General features: G+C 40.6%; 1 protein-coding gene across 3 annotated transcripts in view; it reads right to left on the reverse strand.

Annotated features, from left to right (window-relative positions):
• LOC122802711 (cohesin subunit SA-2-like) overlaps nt 1-23,219 on the reverse strand; it is a 1,740,876-nt gene that overhangs the window by 603,788 nt on the left and 1,113,869 nt on the right. For 2 of the 3 annotated variants that reach the window (XM_044072465.1, XM_044072463.1), the window contains one exon: nt 16,276-16,356. The exons of the other annotated variant lie outside the window; for it this stretch is intronic. In XM_044072465.1, the coding sequence (XP_043928400.1) occupies nt 16,276-16,356 (81 nt within the window). The remainder of the gene's footprint in view (nt 1-16,275; nt 16,357-23,219) is intronic. 3 annotated transcript variants of the gene reach the window in all.

Here is a 23,219-nt window from a genome sequence, read left to right on the forward strand (position 1 = left end):
TATATTTTATTTTTATTTTGCACTTCTTTACTGGGATAGTCTGACTGGGTATCTAAAAAGCCCATTTTCAGCAAAGGCTCAGGGAGAAATGCTCCACAAAATTATAATACAGTTCAGTGCAATTGTTAAGACCAGAGAAGAAATGGTACAGAAATAAAGTAGTTACTACAATATATACTAAATGCTGACATATATCTGTATATGGGTTCTACTAGTTTGGTTGACAGGAAGTTGGGTCAACATCTGTTTAACTGACTTCATTTGGTCAACGATAAATACAGTCAACAGGTTTGCGAGATCAACAATCCCCAGGTAGGGGAATCCTTTCCCTGGGGATTGTGAGATCTCCGGGTTAATATATACAATTAACAGGAGGATGGGTGCAGCCATCACCATGCAGGATGTTGTTTACATTTTTTATTTAGTAATATTTGCATGCATCAAGAAGCAACATGAAACAAGAAGCATGTGTACTAGGAAGTCAACGTTTTCATTTTCGATGGACAGTGATTTATCTTCATGATGCTGATATTCATGTTAGTCAACTAACTGAATGTAAATCAAATATACATACATATATATATATATATACATACATATATATATATATATATATATACACACATACATATTTATTTATTGCTGTGGTGCTTGTCTCGTGTTGGGCCCTGATAAACCCTGAAATGAAAAGGTCTTTCTTCTTCTTCTTTCAGCTGCTCCCGTTAGGGGTCGTTACAGCAGATCATCTGTTTCCATTTCTTCCTGTCCTCTGCATCTTGCTCTGTCACACCAACCACCTGCATGTCCTCTCTCTCCACATCCATAAACCTTATCTTAGGCCTTCCTCTTTTCTTGTTACCTGGCAGCTTCATCCTTAGCATATTTTTCCCAATATACTCTGCATCCCTCCTCAGCACATGTCCAAACCAATGTAATCTTGACTCTCTGGCTGTCTCCAAACCTTCCATCCTGGGCTGACCCTCTAATATACTTATTCCTAATATTGTCCACCCTTGTCACACCCAGTGCAGATCTTAACATCTTTAACTCTGCCACGTCTAGCTCTGACTCCTGCCTTTTTGTCAATGTCACTGTCTCCAACCCATATAACATAGCTGGTCTCACTACCCTCTTGCAGACCTTCCCTTTCACTCTTACTGGTACTTGACTGTCACAAATCACTTCTGACACTCTTCTCCACCCACTCCATCCTGCCTGTACTCTCTTCTTCACCTCTCTTCCACATTCACCATTACAATGAACTGTTGATCCCAAGTATTTAAACTCATCCACCTTTGCCACCTCTACTCCCTGCATCCTCACCATTCCTCTATCCTCCCTCTCATTCACACGCATAAGGTCCTACAGAAGTGTTATGCTGACATGCAATGACCCACACATTCCGAAATTTATCTTAAGAGAATATGAAATATTGATAAAGAGTACAGATATATCTTAATACTTTTCATATTCCTTACTATGCAAGCAAATGTCTTACAATTTACACACTGCAATTTTCCCAAAAATAAGTGAATATATCTAAAAAAACATGTAACAGGTGCTGATAATAATTCACATCAAAATGTCCTAAACTGTGTGATACCAGCATTGCCCAAAGACAACATCCTTAGACAACACAAACAGGCAACCTGAAAAACAAAACCATCTCCTTAAATGCATTAAAAATTGGAATATACATCACTTGTATATTATTCTGTACTCATATTTGCACACAGCAGCAGGAATAATATATTTATGAATTATTTCTGTGTTATGTAACAAGGTATTTTAATTATGTACATGTGTGCATATCAGCAGGTGCATTCATGACTGTATCAACAGTGCGTATGGATTTCAGATGGGATCTAAAGGAACAAACAGTTAAAGTGGTAAGATGTGTGCTAACACAGGCTGACAGCATATCACTGAAAAATACTGTTGCTGTTGAGTGCATGGTCTTCTGTTATAACAAACTATGATGGCACTAACTAAAAAGACACCAGTGTTAGCTTCAAAATATAACCTAAATGGCTTTTTTTGAGTCAAAACACTAATTTGGAACAGAGCAATGTGCTTATTTTTACTTTGATAATCAGGTAAGTCTACTGGACACAAGTGTCCCATTTACAAAAGGTTCATACATAAGTACGAGGCTAGCTTCCCTTGCAGGCCATTTTAAGCCTTGCCAAATTCAATTTTTGTGCTTGAAATTACCTATCTCATTTGGTTACAGATTAACCTTACTCATCCCATGGTTGATAATTATATATTATCCCTAATGAGAATAACTGGCATCACACCACAGATATTTTTAGGGGATGCATGCATGGGATAAAGTATTTAGGTGATGGATAAAGTTTATTTCCCGTCCACAGATCCAAGTTGTGCTTAAATATGGTCAGGGATGAACTTTATTTTATGTGGATGGGTAGTCTGTTCCAGAGCAGCGGTATTTTCTGTGAGATATACCTGTCCCTCCAAACCATTCTGTTTATGTTGCAGAACAGGTTTAGATCCCAATTCTGAGCATTTCTGATGCCATCTGACTTGCTGAAGTGCAGTAAATCCATCAGTACTGGATCACCAGACACAGGTCACCTTTTAGAAGTCTGTAGGATACCAGGTATAGTGACAGGGCTTTGTGACAGTCCATGTGGACATGCTGTTTAGTCCTTGTATCCTTTTAGTAAAGTATCTTTTGGGGGGGGGGGTAATCCAGCTGATATCCAGAGGAATTATAATCAATGATTGGCCTAATGAGGGCTAAGTAAAGGGGATAATGACATCCCTAGGTCTACATACAATTCCTTCATTAATAAGCTGTGAAATATAGAAAGACATTCTTATAACAATGGGAACATGTTGGTCAAATGTTAGGTCACTGTCCATATAAGTTCTCAAATCCTGAACAAGTGGGTTAAATCTAGGGACATATTGTTAATGCAACAGTTCCCTGGGATGGATGTCTTCCCAATGGATACAGTAATGCATTTTTCGGCATTAAGTTTCAGTCCATGATTTTGACACCAGTTATTTACTTGGGACAAACCTTCCTGGAGAATGGCTAGGTCATTTGTGGAGTTAATGACTGCTTCTAGCTTGCAATCATCTGCATACTTATCCAACCAGAGCCCTTCGCTATTTGCTTTTAATTCAGAAAAGTAGAACAGTAGAGGGCTCAGCACAGAACACAAGGGATTCCATTGGTGAATGGTCTCTTTGTAGAGGTAACTTCCCCATTTTGATTTCCTGCATCCTATCTATGAGCCCTTTGGCAATCCTGTGGGTGACATAGATGTTTATTCCCAGTTTATTTATTTATTTTTTTACTATGCCTGGATGGGGAACTGTATCAAAAGCTTTAGCCAGGTCGACGTATGTGGTGTGCACCATTTTGCCCTCATCCACTGCTTTGGCAAACTTTTTTTTAAAAATCCACCAGGTTGAGTAAGAATGACCTGCCCTTGACAAATCGAAGCTGAGATGGGTCCAGTGTTTGGAAGTTCCCTTTGTCCTGATTGATTAGTTTCATGATAAGTCTTGGCTGGTCAGACTTATGGTTCTGTAATTTTCTGGGTCTGTGAAAGGATGATCCTACCAGGTTACGTGTCTTGCTCACTGATTACAGGATAAAACTCATCAAACTGCAAAACCAAATACCCATCAATTTAATAATTTTTAGCTATTCTTCATAGCCAGTAGTCCTGTTCTGGACTTTTCTTGAAACAATTCAGAATAAATTGTTTACTTGGAAAAATACAATTTATCTATAGTCTTTCAGTATGTGGTATATTATAGCAATAACCCACGCCTGGGTGCGGGTAATGCTGGATTTACCCATGGTTGGTGTGGTTTGGTCACGAGGGTAAAGCCCGAGTGGCCAAACAAAGACAACCGTGGGTACATCCAGCATTAACCACACCCAGAAGTGGGTTAATGCTATTATACAATGACATTTATTTAAGAAAAAAAATAATTACTTTTCTTAAATAATGGCACTGTATAATGCCTCCTTGCTGCCCTTCTGCAGCTGTCTGGTATTGTGCGGCAGTTTTGATGTACTGTGCATGCGTATACTTAAGCAGTACATCAGAGCTGTCGGCAAAAGCAACGGAGAAAGCAAGATCGCCATTGCTTTTTACAAACTGTCGCGCTATGTTAAAGGAGTTTAACATAGCGAGACAGCTTTAAAAAAAGCAACGAAGAATCTCCGTTGCTTTTTTTAAAGCTGTCTCGCCATGTTAAACCCATTTAACATAGCGAGACAGTTTTGAAAAAAGTAACGGAGAAAGCAAGATCTCCGTTGCTTTTTAAAGTGTCTCGCTATGTTAAATGGGTTTAACATAGCGAGACAACTTTTAAAAAAGCAACAGAGATGCTCCGTTGCTTTTTTTAAAGCTGTCTCGCTATGTTAAACACGTTTAACATAGTGAGACAGGTTGTAAAAAGCAACGGAGATCTTGCATTCTCCGTTGCTGTAAAAAAAAAAAAGAGTTATACTAATGGAAAAAGTCCGGGCAACCGGACTTTTTTCCATTACTATAACTCTGATTTACAACATGCACGCTGACCAATCAGCGTGCACGTTTTGGAATATTAATGGGGGGTTGTTGTATAATATGTGTACATAGATTGTTACTTCTCTTTTCTTATAATATAGGGTAATTGTATTTCTACTCATACAAACATTTTAATGTTCTGCAATATCACACCACAACCACAATACTTTTTTAATGTCTTTCTTCCTCTTAAATACATTTTTTTCTATTCCTACCAGAAGGAAGAATTCAACAAAGAGTAACCAGGATCATTACACAACTTTTCAACTTCTTCAGGAGGAAATATTACAGGTAATCTAAATAAGCATGGCTAGGCAGTGTACTGGAGATCATGTAAGGAAGGTAAGTAGTTATCATTTTATTTATTTACATTTGTTAACTGGGACAGCAACAGAGAGTTGGGTTATTGTATGAATAGAAGAAGTCTTTACTTTCAGTTGCAGGATGTTATTTTGTAACAAGGAAGTTGCAGGATGTTATTTTGTACCAAGGCAGTTCCACTTGGAAAGTAGATATTTTTAAGAGTATGCTGGAACAATTTGGAGTATTATTTTGCTATAAATAACTAATAGTGAAATAGTAATAGCTATTTGTGAAATTCCTCTTCAAAAAAGCAGAAACTAGTTTCCTAAAAAGAAATCAGCTCACTCTACTCCAATGCCCCAACCACTTCTGGGATAAATGAATCACTTCTTCTGTAGAGTAGTGCTCACAACCACTAGCTTTGAGCCAACCCACCTTCTCACCTCCACACAATACATGGATGCATGTACCATCTCCAACTACAGAATATACAAGACCTCCTTGATCAACCCTTCTACTTCAATGTAATACAAAAACAATTACTAGGTAAAAGAAAAGTCTATGCCCCATACAAATACAGTTTGTCCCCATTTCTACAGATGGCTGCCCTCTTAGCTCAAAACCCTATGCACACATCTTTAATCTCCCAATCTCTGCTGGTATTTTCTTCCAGTTCAAGTATAGTGTGATCATCCCCATCACTAAATCTCCCTCTCTAGCAACTGGCCAGAGATTAGATATATTTCAGTTCTATGCTGAATAACTAAAACATTCAAGAAAATTCTGCATGATCAAATAATCGAACACCGAAATAAAAACAGAATACTGTGTGACTGTCAGCATAAATTTAATTCTGGCCACAAAACATTTATAGTTGGTCACTAAGTGATGAAATTTACACCACTTTTGATAACAAACATGGAGCCATCATATCACTTCATCTTAAAAGAGTGTTTGAAAGTATTTTTCCCTCTGCAAGTGCATATTTATATTTTTTAAATAAAAACATCTTTACTGAATTATCACGACATAGCAAATCATACATTTATATAAATGAAAACAAACCATACTGAGATATTTTCACTTGTAAACACTATACATCACATATAATATTCTATACAGTCAATATCAGTCAAACATTACATAGCTCATTCCCCTAAACCTCATTCCTCCTCCAAAACATTATTTTGCATGTACTGTTCCCACAATTTCCATTTTTTCAATGTAATTTGCTCCTACCCTTTTCTAAAGATCCTACTTCCAGTTCTTTTATCTCTATTATATTCACTACCTCTATTACAGTTGGTTTAGACTATGATTTCCATTTTCTAGTAATTCAGAAATGAAACACTTTATGGACAAGTAATCATTCTAATCATTCATAACTAAATAACCTTGGACTATAGCAGGTGCTTTTTATGCAGTTTATCACTCTATACTAATGATATGACTTATCATTTTTAAATATGTTGCTTTTGATTTTTTTTAAATATTATTTTTTAATTTTATTATTAAAGTTAGTTTATTATTATGTATATATACAAACTAACAACTTATATTTGAAGAATTTTCTAGTAATTGCTTTTTTGGCAGCCACCAGAATTAAACTCAGTAAAGCCTTATTATGTCTAAGCAATTCTGATTCTATATCACAGCTCAAAAAAAGATTCCTTAGTTGCACCCATTTGCTCACCCACTACTTCTGATAGAGGAGTCTGCAATGGTTTTTTAAAGTCTGCCAACTGAGATGTTCTCAATCACCTCTTTTGTCCCCATCACAGCTCCAACATCTGCAATCTACCGGAGAAATAAATTCTTTGGCGTCTGCTTGGGGTATAAACATACCCATGCAAACAATTCCAAATAAAGATCCTAAATCTTTTACACTAGTTGCACATTTCAGAGCCATACATATTTCTTCCCCTTTTTTTTTTTTTTTTGTGAATTGTTTAAATTGCTTACCCAATCTCTCTTCCAAATCCTTTTTAACCTCCTCAAATTGATTCCTATGGTTATCATGCAATATTTTTTATGCCCTATTAATTATCCCTTTTTTAGTAGCAGCTTCTGTTCTATATTCTACCAAAAAAGTAGATTAGTACTTTGTACGGTTATTGTGATTTTTCTTATGAATCTGCATCCAAATTCCCATTCTCTCCTTATTTCTTGACCCCCCCCCCCGTTTCATCATCATCTATTTCCACCTCGAATTACAGATTTCTGCTTGTGCTATATATATATATATATATATATATATATATATATATATATATATATATATATATATATATAGGAGCCTTAACTGTGTAGCTTTGAAATATCCCTTCAAATCGGGTAATCCCAAACCACTTTATTTTATTATCTCACGTGTCTCTTGCCCTCTTCCCCTCCCAGATAAAATTCTTCAACTCTTTATTCATTTCTTAAAAGAGAGTTTGAAAGTGTTAATCAATCCATCCTAATTAACGAATTGTTACATTCTTTTGGCTTCAGGTGTTCTACACTAGACTGGTTTTCCATCCTTTCACGTAAAACCTTCTCCAACCTTAAGTCCCCCAACACTAACATAGTTGGTTCATTCACCACCAGCATCTCACTGCTCAGTCCTTGGCCCCATCTTCTTGTTGTTGTTTATTATAGAACTAACTACACGAGTTCACGCCACCTGTATTAGACTCTTAGTTTTAGTTGACAACATTGTACTTTTTTATTCATTATGCCCAGACAAGCCAAAGGTTGAATCATTACTGCCTTGTTTCCTAATCTTTTAACTCTGAACATAATGCCTGCAGCTTTGAATGACACTCAAAGATCACTGCCTGACACTTTTTATAGTTCACTGTCCTGCAAGGAAAGTGGTGACACCATAAATCTGCTTTTTAAAACAATATGAAAAAGGAAAACTGATGGTAAGACCTTCATAGTCCTTGGAAAGAAAAAATAAACTGAATGGCACTGAAGAGGCTTTGAACAATAACATTCCATCTAGGTTATAGGGTGATATTCTAAGGAGAAAAATATAACTGGGATAATGCCAACTGCATTAAACTGTGCAATTTTTCATTCAAATCAAACTGAGTTAACACTTCAGCATGAGCGGGGGTCTTCAGTTTACTTTCATGTGTGTGCTGAGCCAAACATGATGAAATCACAGTTACTTGCTCCGTCTCTTTTAAGTGAAGCACATTTAGTAAAAAGTGCATGTGAAATATGTTGATGCCACTCACAAATTCTAAGGTAACTCATTATGTATTTTTTTAACAGAAATGTCTACATAATGCCACCGTATTGTACTTACTGATTTGATTTCCTCAGTCTCCAGATATACACTGTTTTGACTATAATCAAGCTATATAAAAAGAATGGTGCTCCTATAGTATGCTTGAAAAAAAAAGACCTTTCTGCTTTTTGGGTAACACCGGCTTAACAAACAAGTAACATAATATATAGGCAGAAAATTCTGATGAAAACCTAAGGAACAATTAGAAAAAAAACACAACAGGGAATTACAATCGGGGAAAGTTTACATTTCTGTTAGAAAACACCTCATGCCAGAATTTTCAGGTAACAGTCAAAGGGATTAAATGAAAGTCGAATGAAAAGACCCCATTCTATATGTTTTGTTTTGGTATCTTGTGATTGCAGCTCTAGGGATTTGTCTTACATAGATCCCAAGTCTTGTCTATATTAGACTGATTTAGGTACATTCATACATCATTCTGCCAAGGACCTTATAATTTGATGAGGAACATGTACTTATCATTGACACTTAAAATTCGTTTGTGTTACAGAGTGCCAATGTGAACTACATTATTTTCTAATAAACAATTGTAACAATAATATTCTGTGGTTCACTATCACATCAGCAGTATGAGATTTGTTACAGTAATGGATTCCATACTTAACACAAGCCACATAAACATAAATGAAAATACATTCTTGGATCTTGCTGATGTAAAAAAACTGTCACAACTGTATGCACAGCCTAAATTTCTACATACTATCCCCAAAATTTCTTATCCAACTGATAACTGTTATTAGCCAGCTAAGACCCAGCTTAAGCAAGATGCCTACATCAGATACAATTAATAATGCAATCTGCAAGCTAAGGTATGTACCTGTTGAGATTATACAAAAACATCAGATGAGGATGAACAACTGAGAATCTGTAGTTAGAGTTTTCTTAGAGAAAATGTAAAAGGATTCAGGACATAGTAGAAAGTATTCTAATGTAATGTATGTAAGAAGGTTGAAATAAAGTGGAAAGTATTTTAATGCAATGGTATATATAAAATACTAGCATTGTGGTTTACGTTACACAGGTAAGACAAAAAGAAAGCTAAAATAAGGCTCAAGGAACACACCAATGAAACCAGCAATAAAGATTTTGAGAATACAATAGCAGAAAGTGTAAAATCTAACCATAAAGGTAGATGTTCTTCGCTTCACTGTTGCAGTATTCATTACAATAGGGTTCCCCTGCCAAAGGCGGTTTGAAATCTGGCCAGTATACCAAAGTATTTAGGTTGCTTTAAGGTATGTCGTACATCACACATATGCTCCTCGTGTATTGTAGGGCATGAAGGTGACATACAGACATACCAACCTCAGAACTGAGAGCTCCAGTAGGCACACCAGTACAAGGAGTAGAGAGAGAATCAGTACATTTAGAAAATAAATATATCGGGGGTGGTGGGAGGGAGTGAATACTGCAACAGTGAAGAGAAGGACATCTACCATTATGGTAAGATTTTACACAACTGTACTATGCCATTCCATTTTACTGTTGCATTGTTCATTACAATCGGGAAAGTGTCAAAAGCTCAGGAAGACGAAAGGGAGGAGGAAGGACCAGCAGAGCTCTCTAGGAAGCGATGAAGGATGGCCCTAGCAAAACCAGCTTTAGCTCTGGAAATTCTATCCAACTTGTACTGCTTGGTAAATGTATGCACAGAAGTCCAGACAGCTGCCTCAAGAATACAGTTAGTATCCAAACCCTTGAAAAAAAGCACCAGAAGAAGCCACAGCTCTAGCAGAATTACACCAAGAAGAAATAGTTTGCTTGGGCACAGCCAAACCTAAGGACCTAGGATGAAAAGAAACATACATCAGATTTATGAAAAGTCTTAGTCTTATCCAAATAAAATCTGAGTTGTCTATGCACATCCAAAGTGTGCAGAACCTTCTCACTGACAAATTGTGGAGAAGGGAAAAAAGTGGGCAAATGAATAGACTGTCATTTACGACCTTGGGCATAAAAGATGAATTAGTATGAAAGGGCACCATAGGTCTTGAAGCTCAGACACCAGTCTGGCAGAAGTAAGGGCTAACAAAAATACAGTCTTCCAAGAGCAATGATGCAAGGAAGCTGAAACTGCAATCTCAAAGAAGCCTGGGTCAAATTTTCCAAAACAAAATTAAGATCCTAGTGAGGAAGAGCCGGCTTCCTGGGAGGCCTAATATGCAAGATGCCTTTAAGAAATTGTTTAGAAGCCAAAGGAGGTGATAAAGGCAGACAAGCTGATAAATGTGCCTTAACAAAAGAATAAGTTGACCCAGCATTGAGCAGTTCACAGAGATAAGAAAGAATTAAAGTAAAATCTACAGAAATTGGATCCAGGTTACAAGAAAGACAGCAAACACAAAATCATCCTCCATTTGGATAAGTAGGATTTCCTAGTATTGGGTTTCCTGACCTCCTGCTAAGCACATCCTCAGGAAAAAAAAGCTGTGTATTTGGAATCAAAATCCTATCACCTACAGTGTCAGTTGAAGAGTGAACAGGTGGGGATGGATGAGAGATCCCTTGCCTTGTGTGAGAAGGTCCACCCTGTGAGGTAACTTGTGATGATTGCCCTTGGCTAAATGCAGAAAAAGAAGTGGGAACCAATGCTATTTCGGCCAAAAGGGAGTCACCAGCAACATTTTGGAGCATCCTGTTGTATTTTGAACAGGACTTTTGGAACTATGTGAATCGGAGGGAAAGCATAAAGAAACAACCCCTTCCAGGAAAAAGAGAAGATGTCTACCTTCCAAACTAGAGGACCTGGGACTCTGGCATAAAAAAGAGGAAAGTTGTCTTTTCAGAGGGGAGGCAAAAAGATCCACTTGAGGAGTACTCCACTGGTGGATAATATCCAGAAACACATCCCTGTGAAAGCATCCATTCATAGGATTGTGTTATGGACCTGCTCAGAGAGTTGGCAATAAACTTTTGACCTGAAGGAATGTACACTGCCTGAAGAGTGACTTGATACTGGACAGCTAGTTCCCACCCTATAAGTGGCAACAAGCAAATAAGATAACATCTTGTCCCCCCCCCATTTGTTGACATACATATCACTGTGGTATTGTCTGTAAACAAATTGAGAGGTCCTCATGAGAAAAGAGGATGAAAGGCCTGAAGAGCCAGCAGACGAGCTCTCATCTCCTTGACATTGATGTGGTCTTTCTGTTGATGAAGTGACCAGACTCCCTGCACCTTTAGGGAGCTGAAAATCTGCTCCCCATCCCATGTATGAGGTGTCTGTGAATAGCTGCTGAGAGGGAAGAGGTGGATGAAATGAAGCCGTGAATTGAGAGTTAGCTGTTGAATCTAGCACTGAAGCTCCTGATTGAGACATGGAAGAAGAGGAACTAAAAACTCAAGGGGATGAGAATGCACTTTAGAAACCACTGAAGTTTTCTCATGTGGAGTTTGGCAAAGGGGAGCATAGGGATGGTGGAAGCCACGAACCCCAGAGCTCTCAGAAATTCCCTTGCTGTTATAGAGTCCAGAGGAAGAAGGGACTGAAAAAAGGAAATGAGAGTTAAGGCCATTAGAGGAGGGAGGGATGCCCACACAGGAACAGTATGGATCCTGAGAAGGAGTCAGAAAGGACTTTTTGAACTTTATAGTGAACTCCAGGCTCTGCAAAAGAGAGATTGCAAAATGAAGATTTTTCAACAAAGTCTCTGCAGAGGATGCCTTAAACAAGATGTCATCCATGTAGGGAGACTTGAATCCCCCTTAGCCTACAAAAAAGCAATCACAGGAGCAAAGCATCTATTGTATACCCTTGGAGCAGAGGAAAGGTCAAAGGGCAAACAGAAACTGAAAATGCCAGGAAGCAACAGAAATGTAAAGGCTTCTTGAAAAGGTGATGAAGTGGTATATTGAGATAAGTATCCTTGAGATCCAGAGACACTATGTAAGTCTGAGGAAGCAGAAGCAGGAACAAAGTCTGAAGGCACAACATTTGAAAAGAGGGAACCTAAAGGAAAGTATTTAGATAAGACAGGTCTAAAATTGGTCTCCAAGTACCCTCCTTCTTGGAAATTAGAAACATTCTGGAATAAACCCCCCTCCCACTTTGGGAAACTGGAACTTCTTGAATAGTACTCTGAATCAAAAGATCCCAAAGCACCCTGGAAAGAAGGACAGCTGTTCTTAAGGGAGCTGAGGAATTCCCATAAAATCGGGAAGAGATTTTTAGACCATGAAATACCCTTGATGGATAATGGACAGAATCCAGGAGTCCTGAGTAATCTTTAACCAAACAGGGAAAGACAGAGAAAGGTGAAGAGAAAGAGGAATGTGGATGGGAGGAACAGGATAGTTAGATACCTGGTTTATCAGGAAAAGGAGACTTCTGGGACACAGAAGCCTGAGTAGTAGCTTTAGCAGAAGGAGCCTGCTTCCCACCTTTCTTGTCCTTGCCTATGAAGATTGCCTATGAAAAAAGCAGGCTTATTAGGTTAATTCCTTTGAAAGTTAGGTACAGGAGAAACAAAAACATGTTTAAGCTCCCGTAGAGCCTTGCCCTTATCCTGAAGAGACTTAAACAAATCAGCAGCAGCTTAACTAAACAAGTGTTTATTATCCAGAGGAGCATCCATCAACTTAGCTCTAGTATCATCAGGCAAAGGTCGAAGCCAAAGCCAGAAATATATCCTCATTACAGACCCAAAAGTAGCAGCCCTAGAGGAAGTATCTGCTGTATCATAACTACACTTGATGGAATGACAAGACACCTGAGTGGAGGTCCTAATGAGGAAAGAGAAGAAGTCTTCCCTTCCGAGTCTGGAAGATCAGAAATTACCTAAAAAACTTGGGAAAGAAGAGCCAACATGTACCTGGACATATGGGTCTGATAACTAACTGCCCTAAAAGCTAAAGTAAAAGAAGTATAAACCTTTCTCTCCAACCTTTCCATAATTCTGCTACCTTTATATCAGAAGGCAATAACTTAGGAGAAGGTTGCAAATGAGGTGGTTTGCAGAAGCCACGGACACCACTGAGGGGTCAGCAGAAGAGCACTTATAAAGACATTTACAGTCCTCAGGCAGTCTATAAAACATATCAGGTTCTTTGGGGGCAGGGGTCTGGCAGTCAGGAGCCTTAGAAGCATTACAAAAAGCATCCAACAAGGCAGTCAGAACAGGAGGGACAGCAGGCAGCCTGGGAGAATCTCTCTGCAGGAGCCCATAATACTTTTTCTGCAGAAACCTGAGCACAATCTCATTTAAAATAGTCCATCATTCTAGAGACTGTGTCCTCCAAATGAAATTTCATCAAAAGGAGTATCAGGACTAGCAGATTCCTCATCTTCTGACCCATAATCTAAAGGAGAAGGAATCTGAGAGGAGTAGGCAAGACTTTCCTCATCTGAATTTGCCTCCTCCTCAGAGGAATCCTGCTCCCTGGGTCTTTTAACGGGAGTAGAGGACCAAGGAGGAGCTGGAACAGAAACACACTGAGGAGGTTTTAAAGCCATCACAGCTTCAACAACCCCTGAGTGAAATGTTGCCATTCACTCTGTGGGTCCTTAGAAGCTGCTATTAATGTCTGAATATTGTAACTCCTCCAGAACCTTGCCTAGCATGTCTATCTACAATCTTTCTATATGCATAAAATAGTTTAACACCACAGGGCAAACACTGAGAATGGAAACATCTGTTTCTGTAATCTAAGCATGGAATTTGACACCTTGTTTGGAGGATCAGAGACTTTACACTGGAGCTCTGAAGCTTTCTCATATACAGCAAAAAACATGACTGCCTACCATGGGATTCTGTCATCAGCTGGGGCAATCTTTAGTGGACAAAGAATTCTGTCTGAGCAATTAGGGGTCACACCCAGCACATCATGGTTCTTTGAAACATCATCTAATACTAACTTGACCATTTTATCATCTGAAGGAGTCACCGAAGATGATCACTGCAAGACTAGAAAGCCTCAGCCAGAATGTAGTCTGTCAGATTGGATGTTGTTGAGGACACTTAGTTTTGATCCAGATAAAGTGTAATATCGCCACAATTTGTGGTCATCTGGAATTAAAGTAAGGGATTCAGCCATTTGGCCTTTATTAAAGTGTGAGGCATAAGACCCATCTGGGGAGTCTGTGTGTTTTCTCTTATCTGTGGCTTTACCTCCAGTCCTAGGATGGAGAGAGTCCATGAAGAAGGAAGACTGGATGGTAATTATAAGACTGCCATCCTGTCTGTAGGCTCTGATTACAGAGTCATGCATGAAAAAGGGCAGCAACATGAAAGACTGCAGGTAAGCATTGGTCTGGATCTCTTGGGGGTGAGGGATCATGCAGATATGCTTGTGTTGTAGGTACTGGGACCTGATACAACTTTAAAGGTGAGACCGTAACCACCAAGCTTGAAGGGCTGAGACTGTTTAAAGTCAACTCTAACCCAAAGACCAACAAAATTATTGCCAAACTTGAGGTTGATTGAAAGTGTCTGACCCTCAAGGTCAAGGAAAATGAATATGGCTGCCACTGTGAGCACTAAAAGGCTAAACTTGGGGACAATATACTTGGCTTTGGGAAGATTAAATCCAAGGTCTGATCCAAAACATCAACCCCCTGACTCTGAGATGGCAATGAACCAGAAGGAGGCTGAGAACAGAATCCTCAATGCTCACGGTTTAGTCAACAAGAGGGCAGTCAAGGGCAAAGACTTTGAACTCTAGGGGTCCATCAATGTTGACTCCAAAGTTAATGGGTCAAGTAGTGGCTAAGTGGATAAAGGATCTAGAACAGAGCTCAGGGAAGAAAGACCAGGCGTTAGATCAAAGAAATTTGGTAGCAAAGGTGTTCTACAACCTCCAGTGCTAGTGGGTGAAGACACTCGTAACCATATCTGCTGCATCCTAACAATTCCTTCCACAATTCTGTATAATTAGTTTGGACTAAAAGAGACCTACGAATACAGTGAGCACAGTAGAAGAAGGTCTGAGTGAATGGTATTCTGGTTCTGAGGCAGCCACAACAACATTCTTGAGAAGGATGGGAGAAGGGTAAGTCCTTTTGAGAGAAGCAATATTGGAAGCACGCTTTACACACACACATTGGAGTAGAAGAAACGAAAATAATGTCATCAGAAACCTTACTGCCTGAATCAGCAACTTTTGTCTTCCCAGGGGCTAAAGCAACATCCTCTACAGCAGGAATTTCCTTTTTGTGAGAAAAACTTTTTTGATGGAAAGGGAAGCTATGGAGTCAGACATCAGGGTAGCCTTATAATGCTGAATTCCTTAAAGGAGGCACAAACAGAACAGTTCTCCAAAAATGAGCTTCTCTGAGTCATTTAAGTCATTTGATGTGCTTACTCTGGGGCAGAATCCACAAGTGCACTTTCTATAGGATTGAGACTCTTTACTTTTAACTAAAACTAGAGACATCTCCTAATGACAGCAAGTGACAAAGTGAAAAGTGCACAAAGGCAGTATAAAATAGAGCTCAGGTACAAGCAATCTAGCAAACAGTAACAAATGCAGCAAACAATGAAATTAGAAAAAAATAATACCTAAGCAAGCGGAGGAAGACAAGTTGCTAAAAACTCTGATATGAAAACTGTTATCTAAGCACTGCAAATTGAAAACAAGATAAAAAATGGAAAGATCTGACCTGAATGCAGGTAAGTCTTGAAAAGGAATCACTATATCACTGAGAAAACACTTTCTCTCTAATGAAGTGGTTGGCCCATTTAAATGAGTCAAAGACTTCAACACAAGTCTGGAGAAATCTGAAGAGGGACTGTGATGCTGAGCAGTATCGGCAAAAGAGAGACAAGTCTAAGGTAGCCTGAGAAAGTCTTATCAGATGAACTGACTAAGCACCTGCCAGTATGAATCCTAGATGCGAAGGAGATGAAACTCCCAACATCAGGTCCACCACAACCAGTGTGCCACCTGAAGATGAACTGTAAAAATAAGAAGACCATTTAATTTCAAACCCCTGCTAGAAATACACATTTCTCTGAGCATAGCCCTTACTGCAAGATTCTTAATAGCAGCATCGCTCTTATAATCCACAAGAAAATAAATGAAAGAAATCTTTTCTGTTGATGTTTACATACAGTTGGAAACTAGGGGCTAAAACTCTCATGTGATGTGGAGGTAACTTAGCCGACACTGTACCTTGGAAGAGGGACTCTCCAGGAGTGCAGAAAGCTGCCACATAAGACTGTAGTAGGAGCACTGTACAACTGGAACAATGATCTGAAAAAGAAGAAGGCATCTATTAATAAGGCTGATACTGCACAAGGGATAATCTGGTCCTGCAGGTGACACTAGTTTGCCCCAAAAATTCCTTTGTCTCACTCTATCCTCCTCCCTCCCTGTTCACTCAGACATCTCACAGGAACAACATCCTGAGGATAACAGGGTACAGATCATACAAAACAGGTAGAAAATTATTTTTTACAGTACTCTTGATGAGCAGGTAGTTTAACTCATTAAGTATCAACACTTTTTGAGGGAGTGACAGAAAAAAACACTCCTTACAGCTTTTCTGAGAAAAAGAAAATAATACAATCTCTTTAGGTTCATAATACTAATACATATTAGATACGAAAGGAAACAAAAATGCTGAGTGCCCTACCATTTCTCACAGTTCTGATTTAAAGTTATATCAGGAGCTAAGATAGTGATACATGTGAAGTCAGTAAAAGGCAGCAGTTAAAACACATCTCTTTCAGATCCAAGCCCCATCTAAATCACTGTGAATGGATCTGGCATTTACAATATGTATAGCATCTGTTTGGTCACATCAAGAGAGAGGCAAATGATAAATAAATAATCCAGCTTTACTGGAAAGGCTCACCCAGACTCTGCTACAATTTGTTGTGTATGGGAAAGGTTAGTTTGCTTTTTATTTGTGGTATTTTGTATTATTTTATTTATTTTCTATTTTGTATACTGTGATTTGTTTTCTTAAAAATGTGTTTTACTTGCATTCTGCTTTTACCTGCATATTAAAACTTGAAAAGAGACTACAGCTCTGTCTCTCGTGAGTCAGACAGAAATTAGAACAGGTCAATTAAGGAGTCACACATAAGTTAAAACAGGTCAGTTGATGTTAATCATCTGTGAACTGAGAGGGTGGTGGAGCTAGGAACTAAACCTTCTGTTTAAGGGGTAAAATAAAACATTTCAGAGGTTTACTGGAAAGGCTCACCCAGACTCTGCTACAGTTTGTTGTGAGGGGAAAAAGAAGTTATGTCTTACCATAAAGTTCCATCTGAGTTGTTGATCTTCTTCCAGTCATCATTGATGGGTTCGGCTCTGACGGTTTTGTCGGTCCCGACTTCGGATCCGAGGGTGACTACCGCTCCGGGTCTGCTTGAGGCTCCGTCTTCGGGGGTGGACCGTCTGGAGCGGGGTGTGACCCTGGTTCTGATTTTGTCTACTTCGATTCCGGGGTCCCATTCATCTTCGGGCGGGCCTGCTTTTGGGGTGATGGAGAGGGTGCTTGCTGCTAGCAATCCTCCTCCGTTGGATATTCCCCCAGTTCCTTCTGAGCCGCAGCTGTCAAAGGCCACCCCACCCCAGGACTCCATGAGCACAAGGCCCAGGAAACTCCTGTCCAGGGTATTTCCCTTTCTGAGTCTTCTCCGGATGCTCCCACTGAAGAACCCCCTCTTGGAAATGGCTGTGTAAGGGGAAACACATGGACTCCCCAGAGGAGTCTCTCAAGGAAGATACAGACTACGATGATGGGAAAGGATCCCTACGGTCACCCCCTGATGATGTCTCCTTCAGAGACATCATGGAAATCTTAAAACAGAGAGGTGACTGGAAGTCCTCCAACCCTTCCTCGGAGGAATCCATATTCCTGCCGTCCTTTCGCTCTCTGCCCTCTACTTCTTGGGTGACCCCCCCCCCCCGCTGATGAGCTGGTTAAACTCATCGTACAACAGGCATGGAAAAGCCCTGACTCCTTTGAGACCATCCCCTGGAGATCAGACAAGGTACTCTCCCCTCAGGAGGATCAACCCCATTGGTCTAGGGGTTTGCCAGTGGACGCTATGGTGGTGGCGGCAACCACAAAAAAGGACCTTGCAGAAGAGAGTCCTTCTGTTCACCCAACTAACAGAAAGTCCTGGACAGTGGACAGGTTAGGGAAGTGAGTCTTTGCATCAGCGACCTTTGCAGTTAGGTCTCTGAACTTTCTGGCACATTTTACTAGACTACAGAGAGATCTTATCTCTGAACTCTCCAGAACCCTCATGGGCCAAGTATCGGATGGAGCACAAGATGAAGTTGCTTCCCAAATTGCCACCCTAGAATCAATATCTAATTCATCCATGAGGTTGCTGTCACATGCAACCGAAGGAGCAGCTAGAGCTGTGGGTCAAGGCATAGTCATGAGGCACCATGCCTGGATGTGCATTTGCGACCTCGCAGACTCCTTCATGTCTTCCTTTCTAAATGCCCCTATCAAGCCATCTGCTCTGTTTGGTGCTAAGGTCAAGGATACATTAGCCAGGTGCGAGCAAGATGGGAAGACCTTGTCTGTCATTGGCCTATGCTTTCCCAAACCTCAGCGTTCCTCCTCCAGGAATCAGAGGAGCGGAAAGATGTGGCACAAGAAGTCTCAAGGTCCTTTCCAAGATGCATGTGGTGAGGACTCCTCCAGAGGCAGAGGGGGTTCTAATAATGGAAGACGTCCCTTTTGGGGCAAAGGGGGTCCCGGGAACCAGGGCTCCAGAGATTCCTTCTTGGGTAGACCATATCAGCACTCCTAAGGTGCTGCCTGATTGCTTTCCTCTGCACCAAGCTGCCTGGCTCTCCATTACAAACGATCAGTGGGTGCAGAGAATCATTACCAGAGGCTACAATGTTCGCCTAATAACTTATGCAAAACCTCCAAAATCCCTTCCCGATGTTCCACCCAGTCAAAGGGAGGAGGCAGCATCCGAAATATGAAAGATATGTCAAAATCGAGCCATCCAACAGGTCCCCCCAGATCAGTGCAGATTAGGGTTCTACTCAAGATTCTTTTTGGTGCCAAGAAAACAGGGGACTGGAGGCCCATTCTGGATTTCAGCCAACTAAACAAATCTGTAGTTCAACCCAAATTCTGCATGGCCATGATTTAAACCATCCTTCCCTTTCTGTGGGAGGGTGTGCGGATGTGCTCATTAGATCTCCTGGATGCGTATTACCATATCAAGATGGACAAGCGCTCCAGGAGCCTCCTTCACTTCAGGTTGGGAGCCAATCATTACCAATTCAGAGCCCTGCCTTTCGGTCTCTCGACGGCCCCCAGAGTGTTCACGAAATGCCTTGCAGTGGTAAAAGCTCATCTGAGACTTCAGGGATTCCAGGCATTTCCATACCTAGACGATTGGCTCCTCTCCGCCCCCACCAAGTGCCTTCTGGTCAGGGCCCTCTGCTACACACTGGCTCTAGCAGAGTCACTAGGCATCACCATACATTGGGAGAAATCAAACTTTCAACCATCACAACAACGGGAATTCATAGGAGCAATATGCAACACCCAGTCAAGCCTGATCTCACTTCCTCTCCACAGGCTTCAGAGACTAAGGGCACAAGTTTAAGTGATACTCTGTCGAAGAAAGGTGTCTGCAAGGGAAGTCCTCCAAGCCTTGGGATCTATGGCTGCAGCCATCCCCATAATTCCCTTAGCCATTATACCAAGACTATGAGATTACTACTACTAGGCCCAGTGGCAGGGTTCACAGATTCTCATCACCAACATTTGCAAACAAGATCTCTGGTGGATGAGTACAGATGAAAATCTTTGGTGTCGCCCCTTCCAGGATTCACAGCCCAGCGCCACGGTGACCACGGATGCTTCCCTGATGGGGTGGGGGGGGCACTTCCAGGGGGTCTATATTACGTTACTGAATGCTGGTAATATCAAACACCACAACACCGACACATAATGCGTGAACTATGGAAACGGCGAACGTACAAAACTGCGAAATGTCGAAGTGTGATGGTTGGCCCATCTGCGGTATAACTCCCTAAGGTAAGTGTGCGATAGTTGCAGACCTCAGGGTTAGGGTGCGGGTTAAGGTAAGTGCATAGATAGGTAATGTATGTAAGCTTTAGTTTAGGGTCAGAAGTAGGGTTTTGTTAACTGCATGTGTGTGGATTATTTGTTTTGTTTGGGTATATGTCTGTACGGCAAGAGTGTGATAGTTACAGACCTTAGGGTTAGGGTGCAGGTTAAGGTAAGTGCATAGATAATACTGTATGTAAGGTTTAGTGTAGTGTTAGAAGTAGGGTTTGGTTTGTGTTTGTATGTGTTTTATTTATTATATTTGTGTATGTAGTATGCGGTGGTGTTGGCCAACTATGATGGTTAGAGATTTGAAAATTCGCAGTTTAGTGGGTTCGAAGTATTTGCGGTTCAGCATTTGTGTGTTGGTGTTGTGATGCTTGATGTTAATGGGATTTGATAATGTAATATAGACCCTTTCCAAGGAAAGTCTGTCCAAGGCACGTGGTCCAATGTAGAGGTCAATTTGCATATCAATGTCCTGGAGTTAAGAGCGGTGCTATTGGCGTTGCAAGCTTTTCATCTGCTCCTTCCGTCCAGAACAATTGCTGTCCAGTCGGACAACATGTCCGTGATCTGGTACATAAATATACAGGGAGGGACCAAATCTTACCCCCTATGTTGTGAAGCCATGAGAATCTGGCAGTGGGCTATAGCTTCCAACCGCTTTGTGATCACAATGCATATCCCGTGGAGCTCCAATGTGATTGCGGACAGGCTGAGCAGATGCATTCTTCATCCTCACGAGTGGTCTCTCAACCCGAGTGTGGCGGCTGACTCCCCCGAATCTGTCCACTCTCAAAATGACAGCTTGGTTTCTTCTCTTCCATTAGTTGCCAGGCAGGAAACCCTCTCCTCACCTGTCGATGATATTATCTTGGCCTCTCATAAACCATCCACCAGGAAACTTTACAGGGACAAATGGAAAAGATTCTCTATTTGGTCACGTAATCAGAAGCTAGACCCATTCTCAGCCCCTGTAGCCACTATTCTTCATTATCTGGCTGAACTGTTCGACAAGGGGGCCTCAGCTTCCACCATTCGAGTCCACCTAGCAGCTGTTTCCAACTTCCATAGCAGGTCTGATGGAGTGCCACTTATTTCCTTTCGCCTTTGCAGGACCTTCCTCAAGGGTATTTTCCACAGCAAGCCTCCCATCAGACAGCCGATGGAGGCATGGAATCTGCCCTGGATTCTGCAGTCTCTCTATCTCTGCCCTCTTTTGAGCCAGCTGCAACATGTGATCTACAATTCCTATCATGGAAATCCTTACTTCTGGTGGCTATAACTTCAGCCAGAAGAATTTCTGAATTACAAGCATTATGTATCAAGAGCTCTTATCTGATCTTTCATAAGGACAAGAGTATCACTTCATACTAACCCCATCCTTTCTCCCCAAAGTGGTTTCTGATTTTTCAATTAACCAGTCCATTGAGCTCCCTGTGTTCTTCCCAAATTACTCTAACAAGGGAGAATACTGCCTACATTCTTTGGATGTTCATAGACAGTTACGTTTCTATCTGGACAGAACTAAATCCTTTCGCAAGTCAGACCAGCTTTTCATTTCCTTTGAGGGTCCTAGAATGGGAGGCGCAGTATCGAATGTTACTTTGTCTAAATGGCTCAGGGATGGCATTGCCTTCACATATTCACTTATGGGATCGAAGCCTGGCCAAATCAAAGCTCACTCAAATAGGGCTATTGCAGCATCTGTTGCCTTCCACTCTAAGGCCTCCATGGATGACATTTGTGCAGCTGACATTTGGGCTAAGCACCACACTTTTACCAAGCATTACAAATTGGATCTGATCTCCAGGGGAAGAGTGGCCTTTGGTTCTATGGTTCTCAGGAATGTTCTTCCATAAGGGCCACCCAGGTTCTCCAAGTAGCTTGAGATTCTGTCCCATTAGTGGTGAATAGGAAGAAGATTAACAACATCAGATAAAGAAGTTATGTCTTACCATAACGTTCCATCTGAGTTGTTGATCTTCTTCCAGTCATCACACCCTCCCACCGACCCCCTCCTAAGGTTTCTGGCAGCTCTTCTGGGTCTTTGTGGTGTATTAGGGTTTCTGCGCACAGATGGCCTCTGACTTATTCTTCTTCTATATGTTGCATGCAAACTTGATCTAAGGTAACTGAGAAAAGGGCATTGTGGGTAGCAGCTTAGCTCGAGGGTTTTTTGGTGCACGCAAGCTTGGTATAAGGCCGACTCGGTTCCGAGGGCTCGGAATCGAACCCATCAGTGACGAACAGAAAGAAGATTAACAACTTCAGATGGTTAGTTTCCGTTTTATTTGTTGTATCTTGTATTACTTTATTGCCTTTTTCTATTTTGTATAGTGTGATTTGTTTTCTTTATACTATGTTTTATGTGTATTCTGCTTTTAACTGCATATTAAAACTTGAAAAGAGACCACAGCTCTGTCTGTTGTGAGTCAGACAGAATTTTTTCCCACCCAGTTACTGTTGTGTTCTTAAAAACTACTGTCTTTCTAGTTGCCTGCCCCTTATGTTAATTTGACCATATATCTCATTTCCTCTCTGCTTTTACTAGCTGGTGTAAGCACAAAATAATCATTTTGTGAAATCACTCCCCTTCAACTATTTAAATTTATTAGCCATCCTACTGTATTCCATAGTACCAGAATACCAAAGTGACCACCCCCTTTCAATCTATCTTGCTGTTTTAAAAATAGTGACTTTCCACTAAAACGTTTTAGACAGGTAAAACTGAAGTTACCTACTTTCACATCTAACTCCTCTAATGCACACTGCAGTGTTTAGGATAAATCATTTTTTTTCATCTTATCTTTAAGCATCTATTGCAAGACCACCAGTTATTGGAGATCCCACATTCTGCCTCTCAGTAGTCATCTTGGGATTAGTGCATCTGTTTTCTCCTGGTGAGAGAAGGAGTACCGTTATATTATTTCCTGGAGATATGCTGATCACCAGAAAGCTTAATAACTGCTTTACAGGTGACAACTTGGAATTTGTGCTTATATTCTGATCCTGGTGTGAGCAGGAGCAGAGTGCATTGATTCCTGAC

The sequence above is a fragment of the Protopterus annectens genome, chromosome 5.part0 (assembly GCF_019279795.1).
Source record: "Protopterus annectens isolate FY-2018-M chromosome 5.part0, PAN1.0, whole genome shotgun sequence".
Classification (NCBI taxonomy): Eukaryota; Metazoa; Chordata; order Ceratodontiformes; family Protopteridae; genus Protopterus; species Protopterus annectens.